This window comes from Neolamprologus brichardi, chromosome 1 (genome assembly GCF_056152115.1).
Source record: "Neolamprologus brichardi isolate AB-2024 chromosome 1, ASM5615211v1, whole genome shotgun sequence".
Classification (NCBI taxonomy): Eukaryota; Metazoa; Chordata; class Actinopteri; order Cichliformes; family Cichlidae; genus Neolamprologus; species Neolamprologus brichardi.
The window spans coordinates 18,007,376-18,026,709 of NC_142104.1; the positions used below are offsets into that span (position 1 = coordinate 18,007,376).

Consider the following 19,334-nt stretch of genomic DNA (forward strand, 5'->3'; position numbering starts at 1 on the left):
TATGAGAAGTCAAATCAGGAAATTGTTGTATTGTCCTGTCTAAAAACAGATTAATGTCTGTTTACCTTTTGAAATGGCAAGTTGCCATAATTTGATAAGTTAAATATGGAGATGAGGCATATTTAAGGAAGGTGGAAATAAACAAGTACTCACAGATTGAAAAAGTGGAGGTGTGGCTAGAGACAGAATGAAGGTTTAAGGACGAATTGATGTCTGTTGTACAATGGGCCATTAGAACAAACTGACTCTTTCAGTCTTTTTTTTCAGCTTTTCTCTTTAGGGGCCACCAGATAATGTCCTCACATGTCCCCCTTTATTACATCCACCAATCTTCTCTGTGGTCTTCCTATTTTCCTCCTGCCTGCGGCTCGATATTCAGGATCCTTTATCCAGTATATCCACTTTCCCTACTCTGAACATGTTCAAACCATCTCAGCCTAACCTTTCTAATCGTATCCATCCTTGTCACTCCCAGTGAATTCTTTAGCTCAGGCTCCTGTCTTTTTGTCAGTGCCACCATCTTCAAACCATACATCATAGTAGGTCTCACTACCATCTTGTAAACCTCCCTTTTTACAATTTCTGCTATCCCTCTTTCACAAATTACCCCTGACACTCTTTTCCACCCACTCCACCCTGCTTGCACTCTTTTCATCTCCATTTAAAGTCATCAACACTCTTAAAGCAAGCATAACCTCTGTAGTGCTCTTTCTAAACATGAAGCCCCACTGCTCCTCACTGATCATCAGCTTCCCCCCATATTGGAAAACACCAATATGTTAGAAATCTGTCAGAAACTCGTTTAAAACTAAATATTTGTATGGTTATTTATTATATAAATAACAAACCAGCCCACATTTTTATACCCACATTTGAGCGGGCACACTGGACAATCTCTGAGACTGAATCAAACACAACATCCAAGCAGTAAAACTATTTTTTCTGTTCAGGAATGCAAGTAAATTACTCTAATTTGGCATCTTAATTATAAAGTAATAAATAAGTTATACAAATAAATAAATTTGTAATGCACTATAGTTCTTAGTATTTTCCACCCCTCTGCTATTTGCTTCAATGCAGTTACTGCAAAATAAATAAAATAAAATACGTAATTGTCGTGTTGTTTTAGGTTAATTAGAGGTTTCCTCCCGCCAAAAATATAAAACTGAATAAAACTGGCTTTATTTGACTTGGGTAACAAGCATTTGTCTGGCATTGCCAGTCTGTGTTTCCTGGACCAAAGCAAGCTTTAAATCTGAAAAATGCGAGCCGGAAGTGGTATGCGGTGCTTGCCGTTGATTTTACTGTGAACACAAAAAACTGCGAAATCAAGGAGAAGGACAGCGCCCCGAATAACTGTAAACCTCTGCAAACTGCGAGCGGCACTGTGCTGGAAATGGGACCGGGGTCGTGTCCTCCGGGTGGTCGGACTTTAAAAGAGAGGTAGGGGGGCTTCTGTTTTTATCCCCAAGGTCACAAGCAGAAGCCTGGTCATTTTCTCTACATGGACATGAGTCCGTCCACCGTGAAGTTGCCTTGCAGTGATGTTGTCGAAATGAAATCCGCTAGCAGGCTCCACTTTGTCCGTTTTTTCCCAGCCGCTTTCGGTGTTGTGATTTAGCGGGATGATACTTTAAGGAATAGAGGGGGTTAGAGGGAGAGAGAAGAAGGCGTCCTGGTGGAGTTTTTGTGGCCTGTGATGAGCTCCGTGGGGGCCCCGGTGGAATATGTGTGTGTGCGGAATACGAAATGTGGCACGACGGGCGGCTTACAAGTTTTGCGGGTGGGACTCCATCCCCCGGACTGATGGTGGAAGTAAAGAGCAGGGCTGGCCGAGGCGTGTTATCCGACTCAGTGGCCTGCTTTCCGCCGGGTGAGGCTAATCCAGTAATCTGTAATAGAGGTGGTGGCGTTTCATTGTAGCACCATCCTCCTCCTCCTCTTCCTCTTCTTCCTCCTCAGAAACCACAGAAACTACGGATGAGCGCTCTGTCTGCACAGTGGGAGCGACATGGCTGGCTGTTTTTGCTCGTTTGCCTCTTAAATGCCTCATAATTGGTCGATTAATTGAAGCCGTTCACTAGCTGCTTTCCTCCTTATGTGCAGTTTTGTGGTAAAATACACACTTCTGAGCAGTTTTGTTCAGTTTAAACCAGTTAAGACACCACCTTTACCTTTACCCGGTACCTCTCCATAACCCGCTTTATTTTCAATTATGGAGCATTATAGCTTTAGTAATAAAGACATTAATCAAAATACTATCGTTATGTTTAGTTTAGTTATGATCGAATCACCATATGTGACAGCTCCAACCTCAACCCTGTGTTTTGGAGAAAAGCTAAAGGACTTTTGATGAGCTTCCATTGTAATATACCTCATGCAGTTGTTTTACTTAGATCTATAGGGCACGTGTTATTATTTATTAAGGCAATTTGCACTACCTCTTACACAATGTCAGCCTTATTTTTAGTGTTAGTTAACTAACTAACTTATTTTGACTTTTGTTTTGTGTGTTGTGTATTACATTTCTTAGTATAAGACCCAAATTAGGCACCTGTAGCACTTTAACTTTGTTGTTTATTTGTCATGTTTATCATGTTGCTGTAACACAACAGTTCCCTTTCCTCATTAAATTATCTAGCTAGCTATCTTATCTCCCTGACTACCAAGAAGCCTTCAATGCCCCTTCTTGTTCTTTATTTATATACTTTTTCTATTTATTTAAGTTATAATCATTATTGTTATTAAGAAATGTGACATATTCTGACCATATAAAAAGCTTGTAGTGACGATAAAAATGCAGATTTGTATCTGTCGTATTAAGCTAGCTATATGTGTTTGAGCATTCAGTGAGTGCATTAAAGTTATTTATTTTATTTTATTTTTTGGTTGTTGTTTTTTTTAAACAAAGCCCTGGTCTTGTGAGGTGTTTGGGAACAGTATCCTCTTTGTTCCCCCCCTGCTGCGTGGAGAGGATTAATCCAGCTAATCATCTCTAATGTATGTAGGGGAAGGGATAAAATCACATCTGATGGAGAGGAAACTGAGCGACTGCGTCTCGTAATTATCAATATAACCAAAGCCCGCTGGTGTATGACATTTATGTGAGCGTGCAAGATGTGGGTTTCCCTCTGTCTCCTCTGTGTGTGTGTTACCATGATGACTTTGCACTTTCATAGCCAAGTCCTGCACATGTTTGGCTAAAGGTGATTGGTGGTGGGGATGTTTTATCCGTGAAAAACTCTTATAGGGCGTTACACCTTTTCTTTGCCATGTTCTAAGCACGATCAGCTCCAGTTAATCCCCCCTCGTGTGCAGCAACTAAGATTAGTGGGTTTAAGTGGACCCCCCCCTAGTCCCTGTGTGAGAGGAGGAATAAATTCAGGGTGTATACGCTCATATCATATCACTGGTATAGATTGTGATTAGGTTTTGATTGTGTAATCTGTGAGAAACTGGTGCCACAATTCACCGTGTCCTGTGCTGACTCATTCACAGACCCCGTGTGTTAATATGGGTTTGGCCCCTGCTTGGCGGATTTACTTTGGTTTTAAGTCTGCAATCTCTTTTGTGACTAGTTTAGCTCGGGCACGACCCTCTCTTCCTAAAGTTTTCCCTGACGGCAGCAGCATCGCTCTAATCTGCACCTTTACTAACTTAGCTTGGAGCGGTGAAGGGGTGAAAAGAGATGGTTTTCGATTCTCGGGCCAAACGTCTGTGTAGAATTTCCTGTGTAGAGTCAGCCGTGAGACTTCCTGTATGTACTGTGGTGTTGGATGTGGAGTGGAGGGTGGGTGGAGTGGCAGGGAAGGAAGGGGAAGAGAAGCACAGGCAGACTGCACTCGCTGCTGTTGTCAGCCATGGCCACTGTGGTTGTTGCTAACGCGAAGCTCGCCGTCTTGCAGACAAAGCAGTATGGACACACTGAGGAAGTGAAAGAGGGGATTGCATCCTCTTTTTTTTCCACCTTTCTGTTTTCTCTGTGCTCTTAGCTGAATCACTGATCGTCTTAAAGGAGCTGCAGTCAGATACAGTGAGGAGCGAAGCTAAGAGGGACATTTTGTTTCTAATATCTGCTTTTTGTGTAACTGCAGGACATGTTCTTCAGTCTGTTAAAGCCACAGTGCTGCACACAACTCTCCAAGCATGTTTCAGCACTGATAATATCTCTTCAATCAGCAGGTGGGCAGCACCCTTTCTGCCCTACTTGCCTGTTTTGAATGTGCTTAAACTGAATGATCCTGGTGGCCTTATCAGAAATCATCCCATCTATCGCTCTCTTTCTTCCTCCCCCTCCTTCAGCACCGTTTGATCCAAGAGAAGCGTGCCTTGTAAGGAAGCAGGATGTTCACAGGCTCCACCAAACTGCCACCCACTAAAACCCCCCAGCCCGAGCGGCTGGATGAAGTGTACGCTGCCTTACGCCGAGGCCTACAGTGAGTAAACACATTTCAGGCTCAGTTTAGGGAAGGCTGCCAGGTGGAATATCTCTGAACACGCAGGAAACAGCTGGGCCTCTCTCTTTAGCATAAAGAAAGGAGAGATAATTTCTTTTTCGCCATCAGGTCGTACCTGCAGGTCCACCAGCTGGAGCTGGACAGCCTGGGTCAGCAGATCAGAGAAAACAAGAGGAATGGTCGCTTGGTGAGTCAAACCAGTCGCACCAGTACTGGCTGTGATCGGTATCATCATCCGCTGCTTTGATTTGTGTTTTTGATCGGTGTGTTTTTTTTTCTCTGCAGGGGTCTTTGTATGAGTTGGATAAGGTGAGATTCAGGCAATGAAACTGAAATAAATCATTTTCTTTACTAGTTTGGCAAGTGTAATAATCATATTCTCCTCTGCAGCACGTGAAAGCCATTGAGAGGTTCATGCGTCGCTTGGAGTTCCACCTCAGCAAGGTGTGTATTTACACATTCAACCCGTAATGAATGGCAGTGAGGGAAAGGACAACAGGCCATTGAAAAGGTGCTGCTCTGTATAATTCAGTAGGGCATTTTAGCATCTTTCAGCACATCACATCAAAACAATACATTATTTTTAATGGCTGCTGTGGATCAGTGTCTTTGTTCACTCACTGCTTGGGAGGCAGCTATTTATAGCAACAAGTCCCTGATAAAGCCAGTTTGTAGAGATGCCAGGATACCAGATACCCAGTACCAGTAGAATTACATGATTCCAGAAACAAAAACCAAATGATTACTCCTTTATTAAAAAATCATTTTTAAATCTCTGACATGGTGACGGCACTCTGTTTATTTGAATTGTTAACATTATATTTTGGAGACACGACACAGGCTGAAATGTTAGGATGGTTGCTCAGTAACCTGCTAACATTACCTTGAGGTATAAAGTTAGTTACATTAGCTTAAGCATTTGTATAATGTTCGCTAGGGATGGGTTATAAAGCCTAAAATCCAAACTTGTTTATGAAGCACATTGAAACATCACATGCACACTTCAATAAATAGAGGGTATCAAAAGGAATCATCTGATTTGAAAGTGGTTTAATTATGCAAACATTCACCAGTAACGGTCGAAGTGCGTACTGTTAGAAAGACGTTGACGAGATTCGGGAGTTTCACGTGGTTGATGATAGGTACCATAGCAACAGCAGTGGCTGCAGTGACTCCAGAAACATAGGGTGAGTTTGACTATCGTATAGATGTGTGTCCCCCCCCTTCTGGATGCACGGCATGAGTTTTGTATCTAAAACGTTGCATTCATCCATGTATTCTAAATTTTACTGCAGGTTTTATTTAAGCCTTTTGAAATAGGATGATTCCTTTTGATACACCCTTTATATCCAAAAAACTCACAAAAATACAAGAGACAATACAACAGCCTAAATACTTAAGCTTCCACCCCTCGTTGAAAGCCACAGAATAAAAATGAGTTTTAAGCTTTACTTTAAAAATGTGCAAGGTGGGTACAGCCTAGCATGAGCCTGCTCATTCCACTGTTTAGGGCCTAAAACATAAAATACATTAATAACAAAAATAAAATTGAAAGAAATATTATATATTTCAAGAAAATCTGTGATATTTCTGATACAAAAGAAAACATTACTGAATAATGTTTTATCAATGCCTGGTACAGGCGGCAGCATTTATAAGTGTTAGTAAATGAATTCCCACATTTCCAGTAAGGTTCTGTCATTGATGATGCACTTCCCAATTTAAAGTGCAACTCTACTAAAACAAGCTGCAGCATTATAGTGTAATAGTGATGACACAGCACAAGTCAAATGTTAGCACAGAAATGGCCTCGGTAGGGTTTTCCCTGGTAACTTTAGGTCAAAGTATAAAATACATGCTTAACTAAAATAGCAGTGCACACTTTACCAAACAAAATGCTAAATATGTATGCCAGAATAACATCATAAAGTACTTCCTTATCTGACTCATAATGCCTTTCTTATCAACAAGTCTGTTTGAGCCTAACCAACACGAGAGCTTTAACACAAAGACAGTTACCGATATGTGTCATGTGTGTTTCTTGCACATGAAACATAAAAATGTTTCCCTAGAATTTGCCATTTATTTGTTCATTTATTGGATCAGCTGACTGTTGTGTTTGTGGCGTTCCAAATGTGCTGCTGACAGAGAAGCTGCAGGCTGATGTGGTATTGATGTCAGCCTGCTGTGCGAGCTGCAATGCAGCATGGACACTAAAGTTTGTGAATGTAATAACTTAAGAATGAAGCGACGTAGGATTTTGAAATTCACGCCACAGGTGCATCTACAAAAACTGTTGGGCAAGTTTGAATGCTTGTGAATTCTAGTGACTCCAACCTCAACATTAAAGATCAACTTTTCTGAAAATCACCTAGGATTTTCAAATTTATGCCATAGGATGCTGAGTGGTTGCACTAGTCACCACCAGTATTTTCTAATTTTCATTTATCGGCCATTATCAGTGCTGCTACTGACAGATTGGTAGATGGCTAATATTAGTCGAAAATATCGACCCTGACGATAGACTAGAAAACTTGTAGACGTAGTTTGCCTCCATTAGTTCTCCAAAAATGGCAGCCTTGCAACACTCTGTACTAAAAAAGAAAAAGTACCATCACATTTTCAGAGTTTTGGTAGTGAGAGGTGTTTTGGATCTTTTGACATCCCTGGTTTGCACTGCCTGATGGCCACACGAAAAAGCAGAGATTAAGATTTGCTGGTGGAACATGTAGAAGTTAAAGAGGAAGCTATTTTCTGTGGAGGTGGTGGAGACCAAAACAGAGCAAAGGGGATGCTGAATATTGGATTTTAATTCAGCAGACGACTCCCAAAGGACGCTAATGTTGCTTTGTCACTCATTATATAACCTGCAACATTTATGAAACAAACATTAATGCTATTTTGTTTGATTAAACCGCAAAGGCACTAAACCTTTGTAATGTTTGCATTTCCAGGTTGAAGAACTGTACGATGCTTATTGTATACAGCGGCGACTGCGTGATGGAGCTAGCAAGATGGTGGCAGCCTTTAACTCTGCCAGTGGCAGCAAGGAGGCCCGAGAGAGTCTGAGTGAAGCCAACAAGGGCTACAGGGAATGTACAGAGGCAAGTAATGGGTGTGGTTCTGTTAGATGTTTCTATCATAACTAGGGCTGGGTATCGTCACTGATTTCTAGAATCGATTCGATTCTGATTCACAAGATCCCGAATCGATTCGATCCACGATTCGATTCAATTCGATTTGATTCGATTCAATTCGATTTGAATCTGGGAAATTTTGACAGTCAGAAATATTATAATTCAGATCAGTAAATTTACATATTTTTGTATCTATAAAAAGGAAGCTGACACACGCAAGACTTTATCAAAGGTGTGAGCGTCACAGCAGATGCCTTTGTGTCAAAGTAGCTGAAGATAAAACACAGAAAAACATGAAGGCGATTTTCCTGGCCTGGGATTTTATAAAAATATTCTGCAGTACATCAGAAACGAAAGAAAACCATTAATGAACATATGAACGTTACCTCTGACGTTACAGCGGTTTTATTAGAGACACAGCTAAGCGTTTTGCATTTTGCATAATTTTAAAAAGTTGAAATTTGTTCAGTATTGAACGGCAGAAATTAGGTTTTCTTTTCAGAAGTATGTAAACGGGGAAAAAAAACAGCGGCCGACAGCGCTGTAAACAATGGTAGACTTGTGCGTAGTAAGCAAGCAAATAATGCAGAAAACAGTACAGAGAGAAAGAGAGAGAGAGCTGTGCATGAAATGTGGTGGAAGCAAAACAGTAAAAGTCAGAGGGAATTCATGACGATGTTTATGTGAAGCGTAGTTTGGATCTTCTTTTGCTGTTGGTTCAGTCAGTTTTATTTTTATTGTTTGGAGAGAGATCAAACTAACAGCTTTAGAATCGGCGCAAAAAGGGCGTAAACACAAAGCGCGGACCCGCCGACAGATCAGAATCAGCGAGCTGTCGGCTTTCAGCCCCGACCGTGTCCGTGCCGTCAGGTGAGAAAGGCGACATCTCACTGATTCTGATCCGCGGGTCCCGCTGTGTGTTTACGTCTTTGTGCAGAATCCGTGTACCTGCTCGCATTTACTGCTTTAGCTGTTTGGTGGTTGTTGAAATTTTGTGAGATTTCACCTGAGATTCTGTCATTTCGGGCAAAATAAATTTATATTAAAAAATCGAGATCGGGATTTTAATGAATCGATTTCACGTTATCCAAGCCAGAATCGATTTTAATCGATAAATCGATTATAAAAACCCACCCCTAATCATAACACGATTGTTTGTGTGACTTGGGCTGAAGTGAATGACTAGTGAATTACCGAATAATCCAAAACCAAAGAAAAAACACATCTAAGAAGCAGAAAACATGAAATATCTGCCAAATTGACTAATAAGTCCCTTTTTTTTTTCGGCTCTTAATTTAATAGGAAGCTGTACAATATTTAAAGCTGTGTCTGCTTTTTCCTCTGTAGCACATGTGCTCACTTGAGAGCGAATTAGAAAGTCATATGGGAGAATTTCATGTGAAGATGAAGGGTGAGTCGCTTTCTTAGCCCATGTGACTTCCCATTTGCTGCACTGTAAATGAGCTCAATTCTCACTTCTCAGTTTCTGATGTTTCAGGACTGGCTGGATTTGCACGTCTGTGCGCTGGTGACCAGTATGAGGTAGCACAAAAACACAGGCGCACATTTCTATTTGCGTATCTGCGTCACCATTATCACACCCGCTATTTTTGGCCCCGGCAGGTTCTGATGCGTTACGGTCGCCAGCGCTGGAGACTACGAGGCCGCGTAGAAGTCAGCAACAAGCAGATGTGGGATAGCGAAGACTATATTTTCCTGCCTCTCATCACAGAACTGCTGTCAATCAAGGTAATGATACCACATTTATGTAAATCTTATGGAAAACCTGCAGTGTGTTAGTTCATCTTTTACTAACTCCTACAGCCATTTTAATATGCAAAACACTACAAACAGTTCGCTAGTAGGAAGTGTTATAATTTTTTGTTTTTAAGCAAATGACAGACGTTATTGATCCCCAAAGGTCAGAAAGTTCCTATAACAGCGACTGATCACATGCTCTGTGTACAGAGGGTGTATCCTCCCACCTGAGTTTGTTTCCAGCCCTGACCATTTACTCCACTCCATTCTCTCCCCACGTTTATTACATCCAGCTGCCTCAAAAAAAAGATCAGCAAATCAAAAAAAAAGCAGCTCAACAAGTAGAAAGACGAAATAATAAAGTAAAGTCATAATAAAGTAAAGTAATAAATAAGTAAAATAACTCAGTAATATTCATGAAAGTCAGTCGAAGCAAGAAAATAAACCCATTTTTGGGTCAGACAAGTACATAGATTACAATATGGTGAGACAGAAGGACCACAAGGAAAAACTTGTGGAGCAAACATGTAAAACATGTATGTCTTAAAATACTACTAATATCTTTAATGACTTTAAACAGCAGGCTGTGCCAGTGAGACATGAGAGATTGTTGAAGCTGTTAAAAAAATAGGCGATGATCAGTGAGTAGCAGTATGGCCTTATACAGATGTGATTGATGGAGACATGTCTAGAGAAGGCATAGGAGAGGAACTGTGGTACTACATGAGAAGGATGTGAGGGTGGTTAAGGTCACGTATGAGGGCAGAGACACAGTGGTGAGGTGTTTGGTAGGAGGGACGGGTATAAGGTAGAGGTAGGATTACATGAGAGATCAGCTTTGAGCACCTCCTTGTTTGCAGTGGTGGTGGACAGGTTGACAGGTGAGGTCACACATGTTTGCAGACAACAATGGGATTAGTAGTGAGAGTAAGGAGCAGGAAGAGCGTCTGGAAAGGTGGAGGTATAAAAGTAAAGGAGATGAAGAGGAATAAAAGTCAGTAGAAGCAAAAAAAAAATGAATGTAGTGGTGTAAATAGCTGGAGTCACCCATCCAAACAACAGGAAGTGCACAATAGAGGTGAAGAAGAGAGTTCAGGCGGGAGCAGGAGGTACAGGATTGGACATCAGTACATCAGAGAGAGCTTAGAGACAAAAGTTAGAGGGGCAAGGCTGAGATGGTTCAGACGTGCAGAGGAGGGATGGTGGATATATCGGACAAACAATGGCAGAATAAAGCAGACAGTGTTTGAAATAAAGATGAGGATAAGGACGGATGTGCTGGGTTATTTCATGAGGTAGTTAGATACTTCCTGCAGCAGTGGAGCTGAACCGTGATCTTTATCATGTTTTGACTACACAAGAAAAAATACTTGTTGGTGGTCAGTTCGGTTTGTCACATACGCCCAGAATAACTCCCTAATATATTCCCTGCTGTTAGAGACGTGATTCATTTTTTTAGACTTTGTCTTTGTTTTCTTTGATTGTTTGTTTTTCCATGTACAGATTAACAACTTCCAGACTGGTAATTCTGTAGTCATAATAAAAGTAATAATAACCTTTACCCTTGCTCTTACACACGTTCATATATGTGCGTTTGTATCCACCTCTCAAAGCTTTAGATGACCACATGGTCTCTGCTCTCACGATGGGGTTTGTATTCTTCTGTTTCTAAGGTGACGGAGCTGAAGAGCCTGGCCAATCACGTGGTGGTGGGCAGCGTGTCCTGCGAAATGCTCGATCTGTTCTGCCCGCTGCCTCAAACACTCGCCGTGGATATCAATGACCTCGGGACAGTAAAACTGAACTTGGAGGTCACCTGGAGGTATTCAGACCTGCTACACACACACACACACACACACCTCAGTTTACATGTGCAGCTTTTTTTTATGATTATTCACACGTCTTTTGTCTCGTTTCTTCTTTCTTCAGTCCGTTTGATAAGGACGACCAGACATCTTCCTCCAGCACAGTTTCTAAACGCCTGCTGTCCAATCAGAGCCCTCCAGACACACCCTCTATGCGAGAGCAGGTGTTTTATGTGAGTGACAACGTGAGAAACATTCACCTCCAGCTTTTTCCACTAACAACTTCTCCTTCACACCTGTTCTCCTAACATCGCTCGGTCCCAAATTCTATAAATCAGCTTCTTGCATTTATGCTAAACTGATGGGTTTCACTGTGGTTTCACTGGCCTGTTCTGTTTCAGCTGCTCCCCGACTGCTTCCTCTGTAGCGGTAGTGCTGATGTGTGTGAGGATGTTCGCAGAGGGTTGTGTGGGTGTGGTCGTGATGTGCCTGAGGCGAGCAGAGTGAACGATAGCCGTAGCGTGTTGTGTGACAGCAGCAGTATGTTGGAGCGGAGCTGTGGTCCTTGTAGCTGTTTAGTAGTGGTTGAGTAGAATTCCAATATGTTCCTCCTCTTCCTCGCCTCGATGAAGAGCATGGCTCGGTGTAGGCACTGGCAGAGCCGCTTGCTGGTCAAGGCCTTCCACGGGGTGGCGGCGGACAGGGCGGCGACCTTCCGCTGTGAACTCAGCCATGCAGCGCCTCAGTTCACCACAGCAGAGTCGGTGTGTTGGGATGTAGTCGTAGCTGTAATTTAGTTTATAGTGACGGAACAATTATTAACTAGTTTGTTAATATCCAATCAGATCCTTACCCCCCCCCCCCCCCCCCCTCAAAAAAAAACCCCAAAAACTGATTGTGTTTAATTTTTAATCCCAACTGATCCAAGTTTTGTTGCGGAGATTTGAGTTTTTCTCATATAATCAAGAAAGTTCAGTGTTTAAAGTAATGACATTTCACAAGTTACCAAGGTCCCAAAATTGTCCATCAACATCGCCTACACACAATCTTGCTATTGCTGGGTTGGACCCTCTTTTACCTTCGTTACCTCCTTAATTCTTCATGGCACAGATTCAACAATGTGCTGGAAATGTTCCTCAGAGGTTTGGTTCATAATAACATGATAGCATCCCAAAGGTGCTCTCTTGGATTGAGATCTGATTGTGGAGGCCGTTGGAGTACAGTGAAGTTATTGTCATATTTAAAAGTTGCAGTTTGAGATGATTTAAGTTTCGTGACACAGTGCGTTATCCTGCTGGAAGCTTTCAGCAGAGAGAGGATGGTGGTCATGAAGGGATGGACATGATCAGCAACAATACTGAGGTAGTCTGTGGTGTTTAAGTATGGTTGGTTGTTGTGAAGGGGCTCAAAGTGTGTAGAAAAAAAACATAGCCTCCACCACCAGAAGCACTCTGAAGCGTTGACACACAGGATGGGTCCATGCTTTCATGCTTACTTCATATTCTGACCCTGCCATCTGAATGTGGCAGCAGGAATTGAGACTGATCAGGCCAGGAAACATTATTCCAGTCTTCTGTTGTCCGATGTTGGGGTTTCCTCAGTTTCCTTTTGATAGCTAAGAGGAGCAGCACCAAGTGTGGTCTTCTGCTGTAGCCCATCTGCTCCAAGGTTTGATGTGCTGCCATTCTTCTCTGATGTCTGGCATCAACAAAGCATTTTCAGCCAGAGAGCTGCTGCTCACTGGATAGTTTGTCCTTTTCAGACGGTTCTTTGTAAATCCCAGAGATGCTTATGTGGGGAAAATTGGTGCCAAGCCCATCTGGCACCAAAACCACACCATATTTGAAATCATTTAAATCCGAGCTCTTCCCCATTCTGATGCTCAGTTTGAACATGTGATTGGATGATTAGAGATTTGCATTAACGCAAAGTTGAACAGGTGTACCTAATGAAGGGGCTGATTAGTACATGTTACACTGTTGAGAATATTAGAAAAAAAACTGAGTGAGAAACCTAGGACACTGCATGCTCGTACAGAAGCATCTCTGCTTTATCACCTGTTTTACTCTAAATAGAACTACATTTACAAAATAAAAATCTTACGTCTAATAGGACCAGAAACAAGTGAGTTCATATGATAAACTCATCAGTAGAGCTTTTTTTCATAGATCACTGTGACATCAGCTTTACTTTTGTCCTGTCTTTCTCCCCTCAGACCCAATATTCATGTTACATGGCCGGCCCTCCCTGAGCCCGGTTCTGCCTGAAGTGTCTTCCTGTTAAAAGGAAGTTTTTCCTTCCCACTGTTGCCAAGTGCTTGCTCACTGTCCGATTGTTGGTATTTTCTCTATATTATTGTAGAGTCTTCCTCTTCCAGTCTAAAGCACCTTGAGGTCACTGTTGTTGTGGTTTGGCCCAATCCAGATAAAACTGAACTTTTCAGGGGATCATGTCCAACTTGAGAAACTGTGGCTTTGTTTTTGTGAAAACCCTGGAAACCGTCAGATTACTTTAGTTGAATGCTTTTATCTTTAATCTTTCCCCATTTAAAGCTTTAAGGATATAATTTAATGATAGGTGTTCAGTTAGCATTGTGCTGCGTGTCACAGTACAGGTGATTTAGTTTCTTGTTCTGATCTCGTTTCCTTTCATCTCTAGTCTCTGCTGAAGCGTCAGGGGGAAATGGAGAATGGGACGGTCTGGTCCAACTCCTCTGAATCCTCCGATGACTCATCCAGTCCAGCACTGGCTCATCACGCTCAGAGACTGACGGCATCCAACTTGCTGCAAACCACTCTCACCACTCAGCTGTCATTCACGCCACACAAGTCCAGTGCATCAACGCCCTCGCTCTCATCCAACCAAGAAGAGGATGAGACCGAAACCGGGGAGGTTTTTCCTCAGACGAATGGCCATCTGCAGGCTTCCTTCTCCCACGGCCTCGCCAGTGAGAGCAGCCCGGATTGTACCGCAACTGACAGAGTGTCTGTCCAATCAGAGGAGCTCTCTGAAACCTCGGCAGACCTGAGCTGCTCCTGCCCCGACATCTCTCTGCCTCCTGTGGCGTTTGTGCCTGCGGAGGTGAACGATGACGCGTCCGTGGACTCGTTAGCCCGGGCTGAACAGACTGAAGCACAGACAGACACTGAAGCAGCAGCAGAGGAACACAAGGTAGACCAAAGTCAACCACATCAGCCCGTCCAGGAGATGAAACATGGCGAGGACGCTCCAGCGGTGAGTTCAGGAATAAATTTAACACATTCGTGTATAAACAGCGACGTATTTAACTCCTCCGTGTGTTTCTCCTCAGCCTCCTTTCCCCACATCTGCGAGTTTTAACCAGGAAGTCGAAACTGCCCTTGAAAGCTTCGACTTTCTCAACTGCTCTGATCTCGATGAAGAAGAGGAAGAAGAACAAGAAGACAGAGGAGAGAAAGAAGAGGAGAGAGGAGAAAAGGAAGAGCGGGATAATAAATGTAAAGAGGACCAAAACAAGAAGGAAGAGGAGGAAATAAAGGAGGAAGAAAAGAATGCAGAGAACCTGTACTGTGGAGGAAGGTCAGTCAGTGTGGGGACAGAAATGTTTGTCGACCGTGTCCACAACTGTTAACCTCGGTTTCTTTATAACAGACTATAAAGCTCCACACCAGCAGATAAGAGCTGGTGTGGAGCTTTATAGTTAAGTATAAACGCAACTTTAAAAACGAATCATTAACCAAACTCAGAGAAACATGGAGCATTTAGGAGCTGATGAAACCGGAGATGAGAGACCCAAAAAGAAGCAAAATGAGAGGGAAAATTTTTGAAGATTAACATCAGGAATCGTTCTTGTGTCTCCATTTCTTCCATTGTCTTGAACATGTTTAGATTTTGATCCTCAGAGGTCATCGTGGCAGTAATTCTAGTTTAATCATCAACAGTCTCCTCAGTACACTACTACAGTGTTTCCAGGTATTTGGCAGACAGATATTTCCAGCCATAATCTGCTGTGCAAATGCTGTTTATTATATTTCTTACTGTGTTATGAAATATCACAGCTTTGTTAACAATACTGTAGATGTTTAAAGTTCCTGATATCTGTGACTCTGAACTAAAAGGTAGAAATGTGAAAGTTTTATTCTGACTCTGTTGCTCGTAATAATTTAATGTGGCCGCTAATGTATACACGTGTACACATACTGTATGTCAAAGATGGACGTGGCTAACCAGAGGGGGTGAGGGGCAACTCCCCCCTCCCCATCTATACTTCTCTCCCTTTTCTTCAGTAGTTTTTGAGCTGTTCAACATGGCAAACAACAATCAAATTAGAAACTGCTGTTAACTTTCAGCACTCACAATCCGCGACAATAGAACTTACCCTGCTTTGGGAGGACGATCCCATTCTTTTTAAAGATTTTTATTACATCACTAAGGTATTTGAGAGTAAAACCTATCATTAAACAATTAAACAAAACAGAAATGCACCGTATTCAGAGTCTCAGGAGACTCAGAAAAATCCTAGAAATATTCCTGCTGTGTGTCAAACACACTGATATCAGATTTCCTTACAAGAGTGAGCTGTGCAGCTTCTTCTTTCTACTTGTTAGCAGCTACACACTGCTGTTGTGATATCCTGCAGTTATTCTACCTTTTTTCTTTTTTTTTGATTTACTAGTGGTTGTGAAGCTGCTGCGACAGGCTGATATAGAGGAGCTTTAAAACTGCTGATCTCAGTAAATCCAAGTTTTCTTCTTGCTTGTGTGGATATTTGCAGACCTGGGCAAAAGTGGACTCCGGGCTTGACATAATCAAAGCGGACTATTTTCCTAGGAGAATCTACTGTAGAGGAACATTTATTAAACTGACAGCATTTTGTGCTGTTGAAATTTGGGATTACTTCATATTTTTAGCTTGTTTGTCCAGTTTCAAAGCACCAAGGTGGTGATGGCCAAAATAGAGTTTCAAAAAGAAACCAAATGGCTGATGTCACAATGCCTGTGCATCTTTTTATACAGTCTGTGTGTACATATGTTTATGTGAGCTTCTTTATGCCCGGTAAAACGTAACCGTGACGTTCTGTCTCAGGAACAGAATTAACTCTAAATCGAGAGATCCAAGCTGCACGTGGTACTCTGTGTCAGTGAGCAGGTGGGCGATAGCATTTATGTCAATGTCACAGCATTTTGTTTTGTCTCACTCAGCAGTGACGAGGAAGAGGAGGCTGATGGTCTTGAGATCCTTATGGAAGCTCCAGAAGGATTTAGGAACTCTGATGAAGATCGTTTCTCTGAATCACAGGTAAACAGACTATAATGTTCTTTAATGCTCTGCGATTGATTAAGGTGTGGCGATGTGAGACGTTACATCTGTGATTGTAGCTCGTTAACAGCAGCATTACTATTTATTGCACAGTTTTCTTATAAAAATGCAGTGTTTTATAGTTGCTGTGGTCCATCCCACTTTAACTCTGGAACTGTGTGTGTGTCATCTGTCATACCAAGTCTGTTTCTAGGTAGTGTGCAGAATGTTGTTTGCACAGTGACAATAAAGGAATTTGACCTTGTAGCGTAAGAGTAGAATTTTGGGACATAATTATTCACACTGTGTGTTCAGCGTAAAGCCTCAATCATACTTTCTGTGTTTGTGAATCTGAGTTGAGTGACATAAATTTTATCATCTCACATGGGGTGTTGCATGTTTGCTTTTTGTGATCATATTGACGTGTCCATGGAGAATACACACTAAAGAGAGGAGCCGAAAGAAGCGTATCAGAGTGCAGGGGGTGTAGCAATCCTTAACGTGTTTTAGTGCACACAGTTCATAATCTAAGAGGGTCGGTGCATATTGTAAATGCATGATGCATATATACATTCATGTTTTATGATCACCATCTGATGTAGGTAAACTGAATCTATAAGGTGCTGCACCGTGCTGCCTTTACAAATGAAGAATTGTGTTTTATTTTTCAGGAGTCGAGCGTGGGTGACGCGCAGGATTTGGGTCATATAGAAATTTCTGAGGGTAAGGAAGAGGAGCACGGCGAGGGAGGCGAGGATGACGGTGAGGAGTCAGTCAGTAAACACAGGTGGTAGTTCTTCAAACTGCAGGTGTGAGAGGTTTAATTTTCCCTCTTTTTAATCTCACAGGAAAGGATCAGGAAGAGGGTTGTTCTAGTCCCAGCCAGGTGGACCTACCTGACTTCGAGTGAGACCACGGATCCACACTTAAACCATTTCTCCCACTCTGGTGCCATCTGTGTCCCTCTTACACTGCAGGATTGGAGGCCTTGAGGATGTTCCACTTACTGCTCAGACAAACAGGCTCCTCCCAATCACGGTGGAGTTTGTGCACATATTCGCCTTGTTCTCACCAGGAATGATAAACCTCGAGGTTTCTGTACCTCAGTCGTGACTGTAAACACACACACACATACACACACACACTTCCTCCTCTTCGTCCTCTGACAGTAATCATACTTTGAACGCAGACTTTATCATGTGCTCTGGGTTAAAGTGGGACCCCACTTAAGTTTACACTTTCATAAACTGCTCCTGTCATGTGGAAAAAAAAACATTTCAGGAACAGCTTAAAAAGCGGCCTTTTTTGTTTTTTTAAGTGATCTAATCATTTTCAGGTGGTTTTATAATTTCAAGTTGATGTTTTTCAAGCTACAGAGACGCAATCAGCTACAATCAGCTACCAAGATGCATTATAGTGACTTCAGAAAAAAAAAGAGTATTTGTGGATATGGAAGAACTACCGAGGTATTGATTTTCAGTGTTAACTCTCTGCACAGCCCGGAGCTCTTTTGCGAGAGGACAGGGCTTCATGAGCATGTGATGTTTGTCTGAAGACATGAAGTCATTTCCAAAGCAGCAATGTACCCTGAAAGTGAGAATTTTAGGCTTTCAGAGACGGTTAATGTTTAGAAACACACTCGGAGTGAATTTAAAGGTCAAAGTCGTACCAGCGCCTAAGCTGTTATTAGAAATGAACACTTGAAGGATAGCAGAAGTGCGAAACTGTATTTAAACCTGCATGTGTAGCTGCCTCACACACATACATACACACACACTGCCAGCATGTCTGCATTACCAAGCTCAGCTGATCAGTTTAGGTGTGTAAGCTATGCTCCGCTCTGAGAAAGCCATCCGGTCTGTGACTGTGTCAAAAAAAAAAAAAGAAGAAAAAAAAAGCCGCCTCACGGGGGCGATATAGTCCGTCATGCTTTACATGTTTCTTTAACAGCCTCGTCATTCAGAAAGTGCCTCAAGCGACGTTTAGGTTTTAAATGCCACGACAGGAGAGATCAGGCAAAGAGAACAGTGTTTATTTTCTGAATTACTTTGAGAGTGTGCACAATAAGAGATATTTACTGTTTCATATAAAGAATTGTATATGTCTTGAAATGTCGAAATGTTTATGTTCAGAAATGTTTAAACTTTATAAAGGTTTCTTTAAAATTAACACGTGCTGCTGTGTTGAATGAATCAACTTTAGTCTTGCATGTCATCAGGAATGTGAAAGTATTTTATGTCCCCAAAATAACAGGAAAATGTACAGATGTCTGTAAAGGTGAGACTTGGTTACCTCTTAACTAGATACCGCTCAGTCATGGTTATATGAGCAGCCTCCCACCAAAGGCTTAAAGTGACCAAAGTGGGATTGTTTATAGATATTTATACTTCCTGTTGTTGCATTTTTACTTTTAAAATTGTTTCTTACTACAAACTCACCAGCTACTTTATAAGTACACCTGTTCAGCTGCTTAACACAAGTATCTAATCAGCCAGTCACATAGCAGCAACTCAAATGTATTTAGGCAGGTACACATGACGTTTAAACTGAGCATCAGAATGGAGAGAAAAGGTGATTTAAGTGATGTTGAACATGCTGGTCTACTGGGATTTTCCCACACAACCATCTCTAGAGTTTACAGAGAGTCGGTCAAAATATAGAAAATAACCAAAGGGTGAAAATTCCTTTTTGAACACCACACTGAACCTTAAAGCAGAAGATCACACAGGCTCACCAAAACTGGACAGTAGAAGGTTGGAAAAACTTTGTCTGGTCTGACGAGTCAACAGTTCAGACTGTTGGTGGTATAAAAGGTGTGGGAGATGTGCTCTTGGCACACTTTGAGCCGTTAATACCCACTGATTTAAACACTGCAGACTGACCAAGTATTATTGCTGACC

General features: G+C 42.0%; 1 protein-coding gene across 3 annotated transcripts; it reads left to right on the forward strand.

Annotated features, from left to right (window-relative positions):
* The first annotated feature begins 1,297 nt into the window (after positions 1-1,297).
* LOC102781789 (rho family-interacting cell polarization regulator 1-like) lies at positions 1,298-18,603 on the forward strand. 3 transcript variants are annotated; one of them, XM_006780062.3, is made up of 17 exons: positions 1,298-1,443; positions 4,095-4,182; positions 4,303-4,436; positions 4,566-4,644; positions 4,743-4,766; positions 4,848-4,901; positions 7,412-7,561; positions 8,942-9,005; positions 9,093-9,136; positions 9,218-9,343; positions 11,026-11,174; positions 11,282-11,390; positions 13,816-14,391; positions 14,468-14,715; positions 16,338-16,434; positions 17,106-17,196; positions 17,283-18,603. In XM_006780062.3, the coding sequence occupies exons 3-17, from the start codon at positions 4,345-4,347 to the stop codon at positions 17,342-17,344; spliced, it is 1,965 nt and encodes a 654-aa protein (XP_006780125.1). In that variant the 5' UTR covers positions 1,298-1,443; positions 4,095-4,182; positions 4,303-4,344; the 3' UTR covers positions 17,345-18,603. The 3 variants fall into 3 exon arrangements, with proteins under 3 accessions (XP_006780125.1, XP_006780124.1, XP_035768425.1); XM_006780061.3 differs by lacking the exon at positions 4,095-4,182; XM_035912532.2 differs by lacking the exon at positions 4,095-4,182 and having other exon boundaries at positions 16,341-16,434.
* Positions 18,604-19,334: the final 731 nt, after the last annotated feature.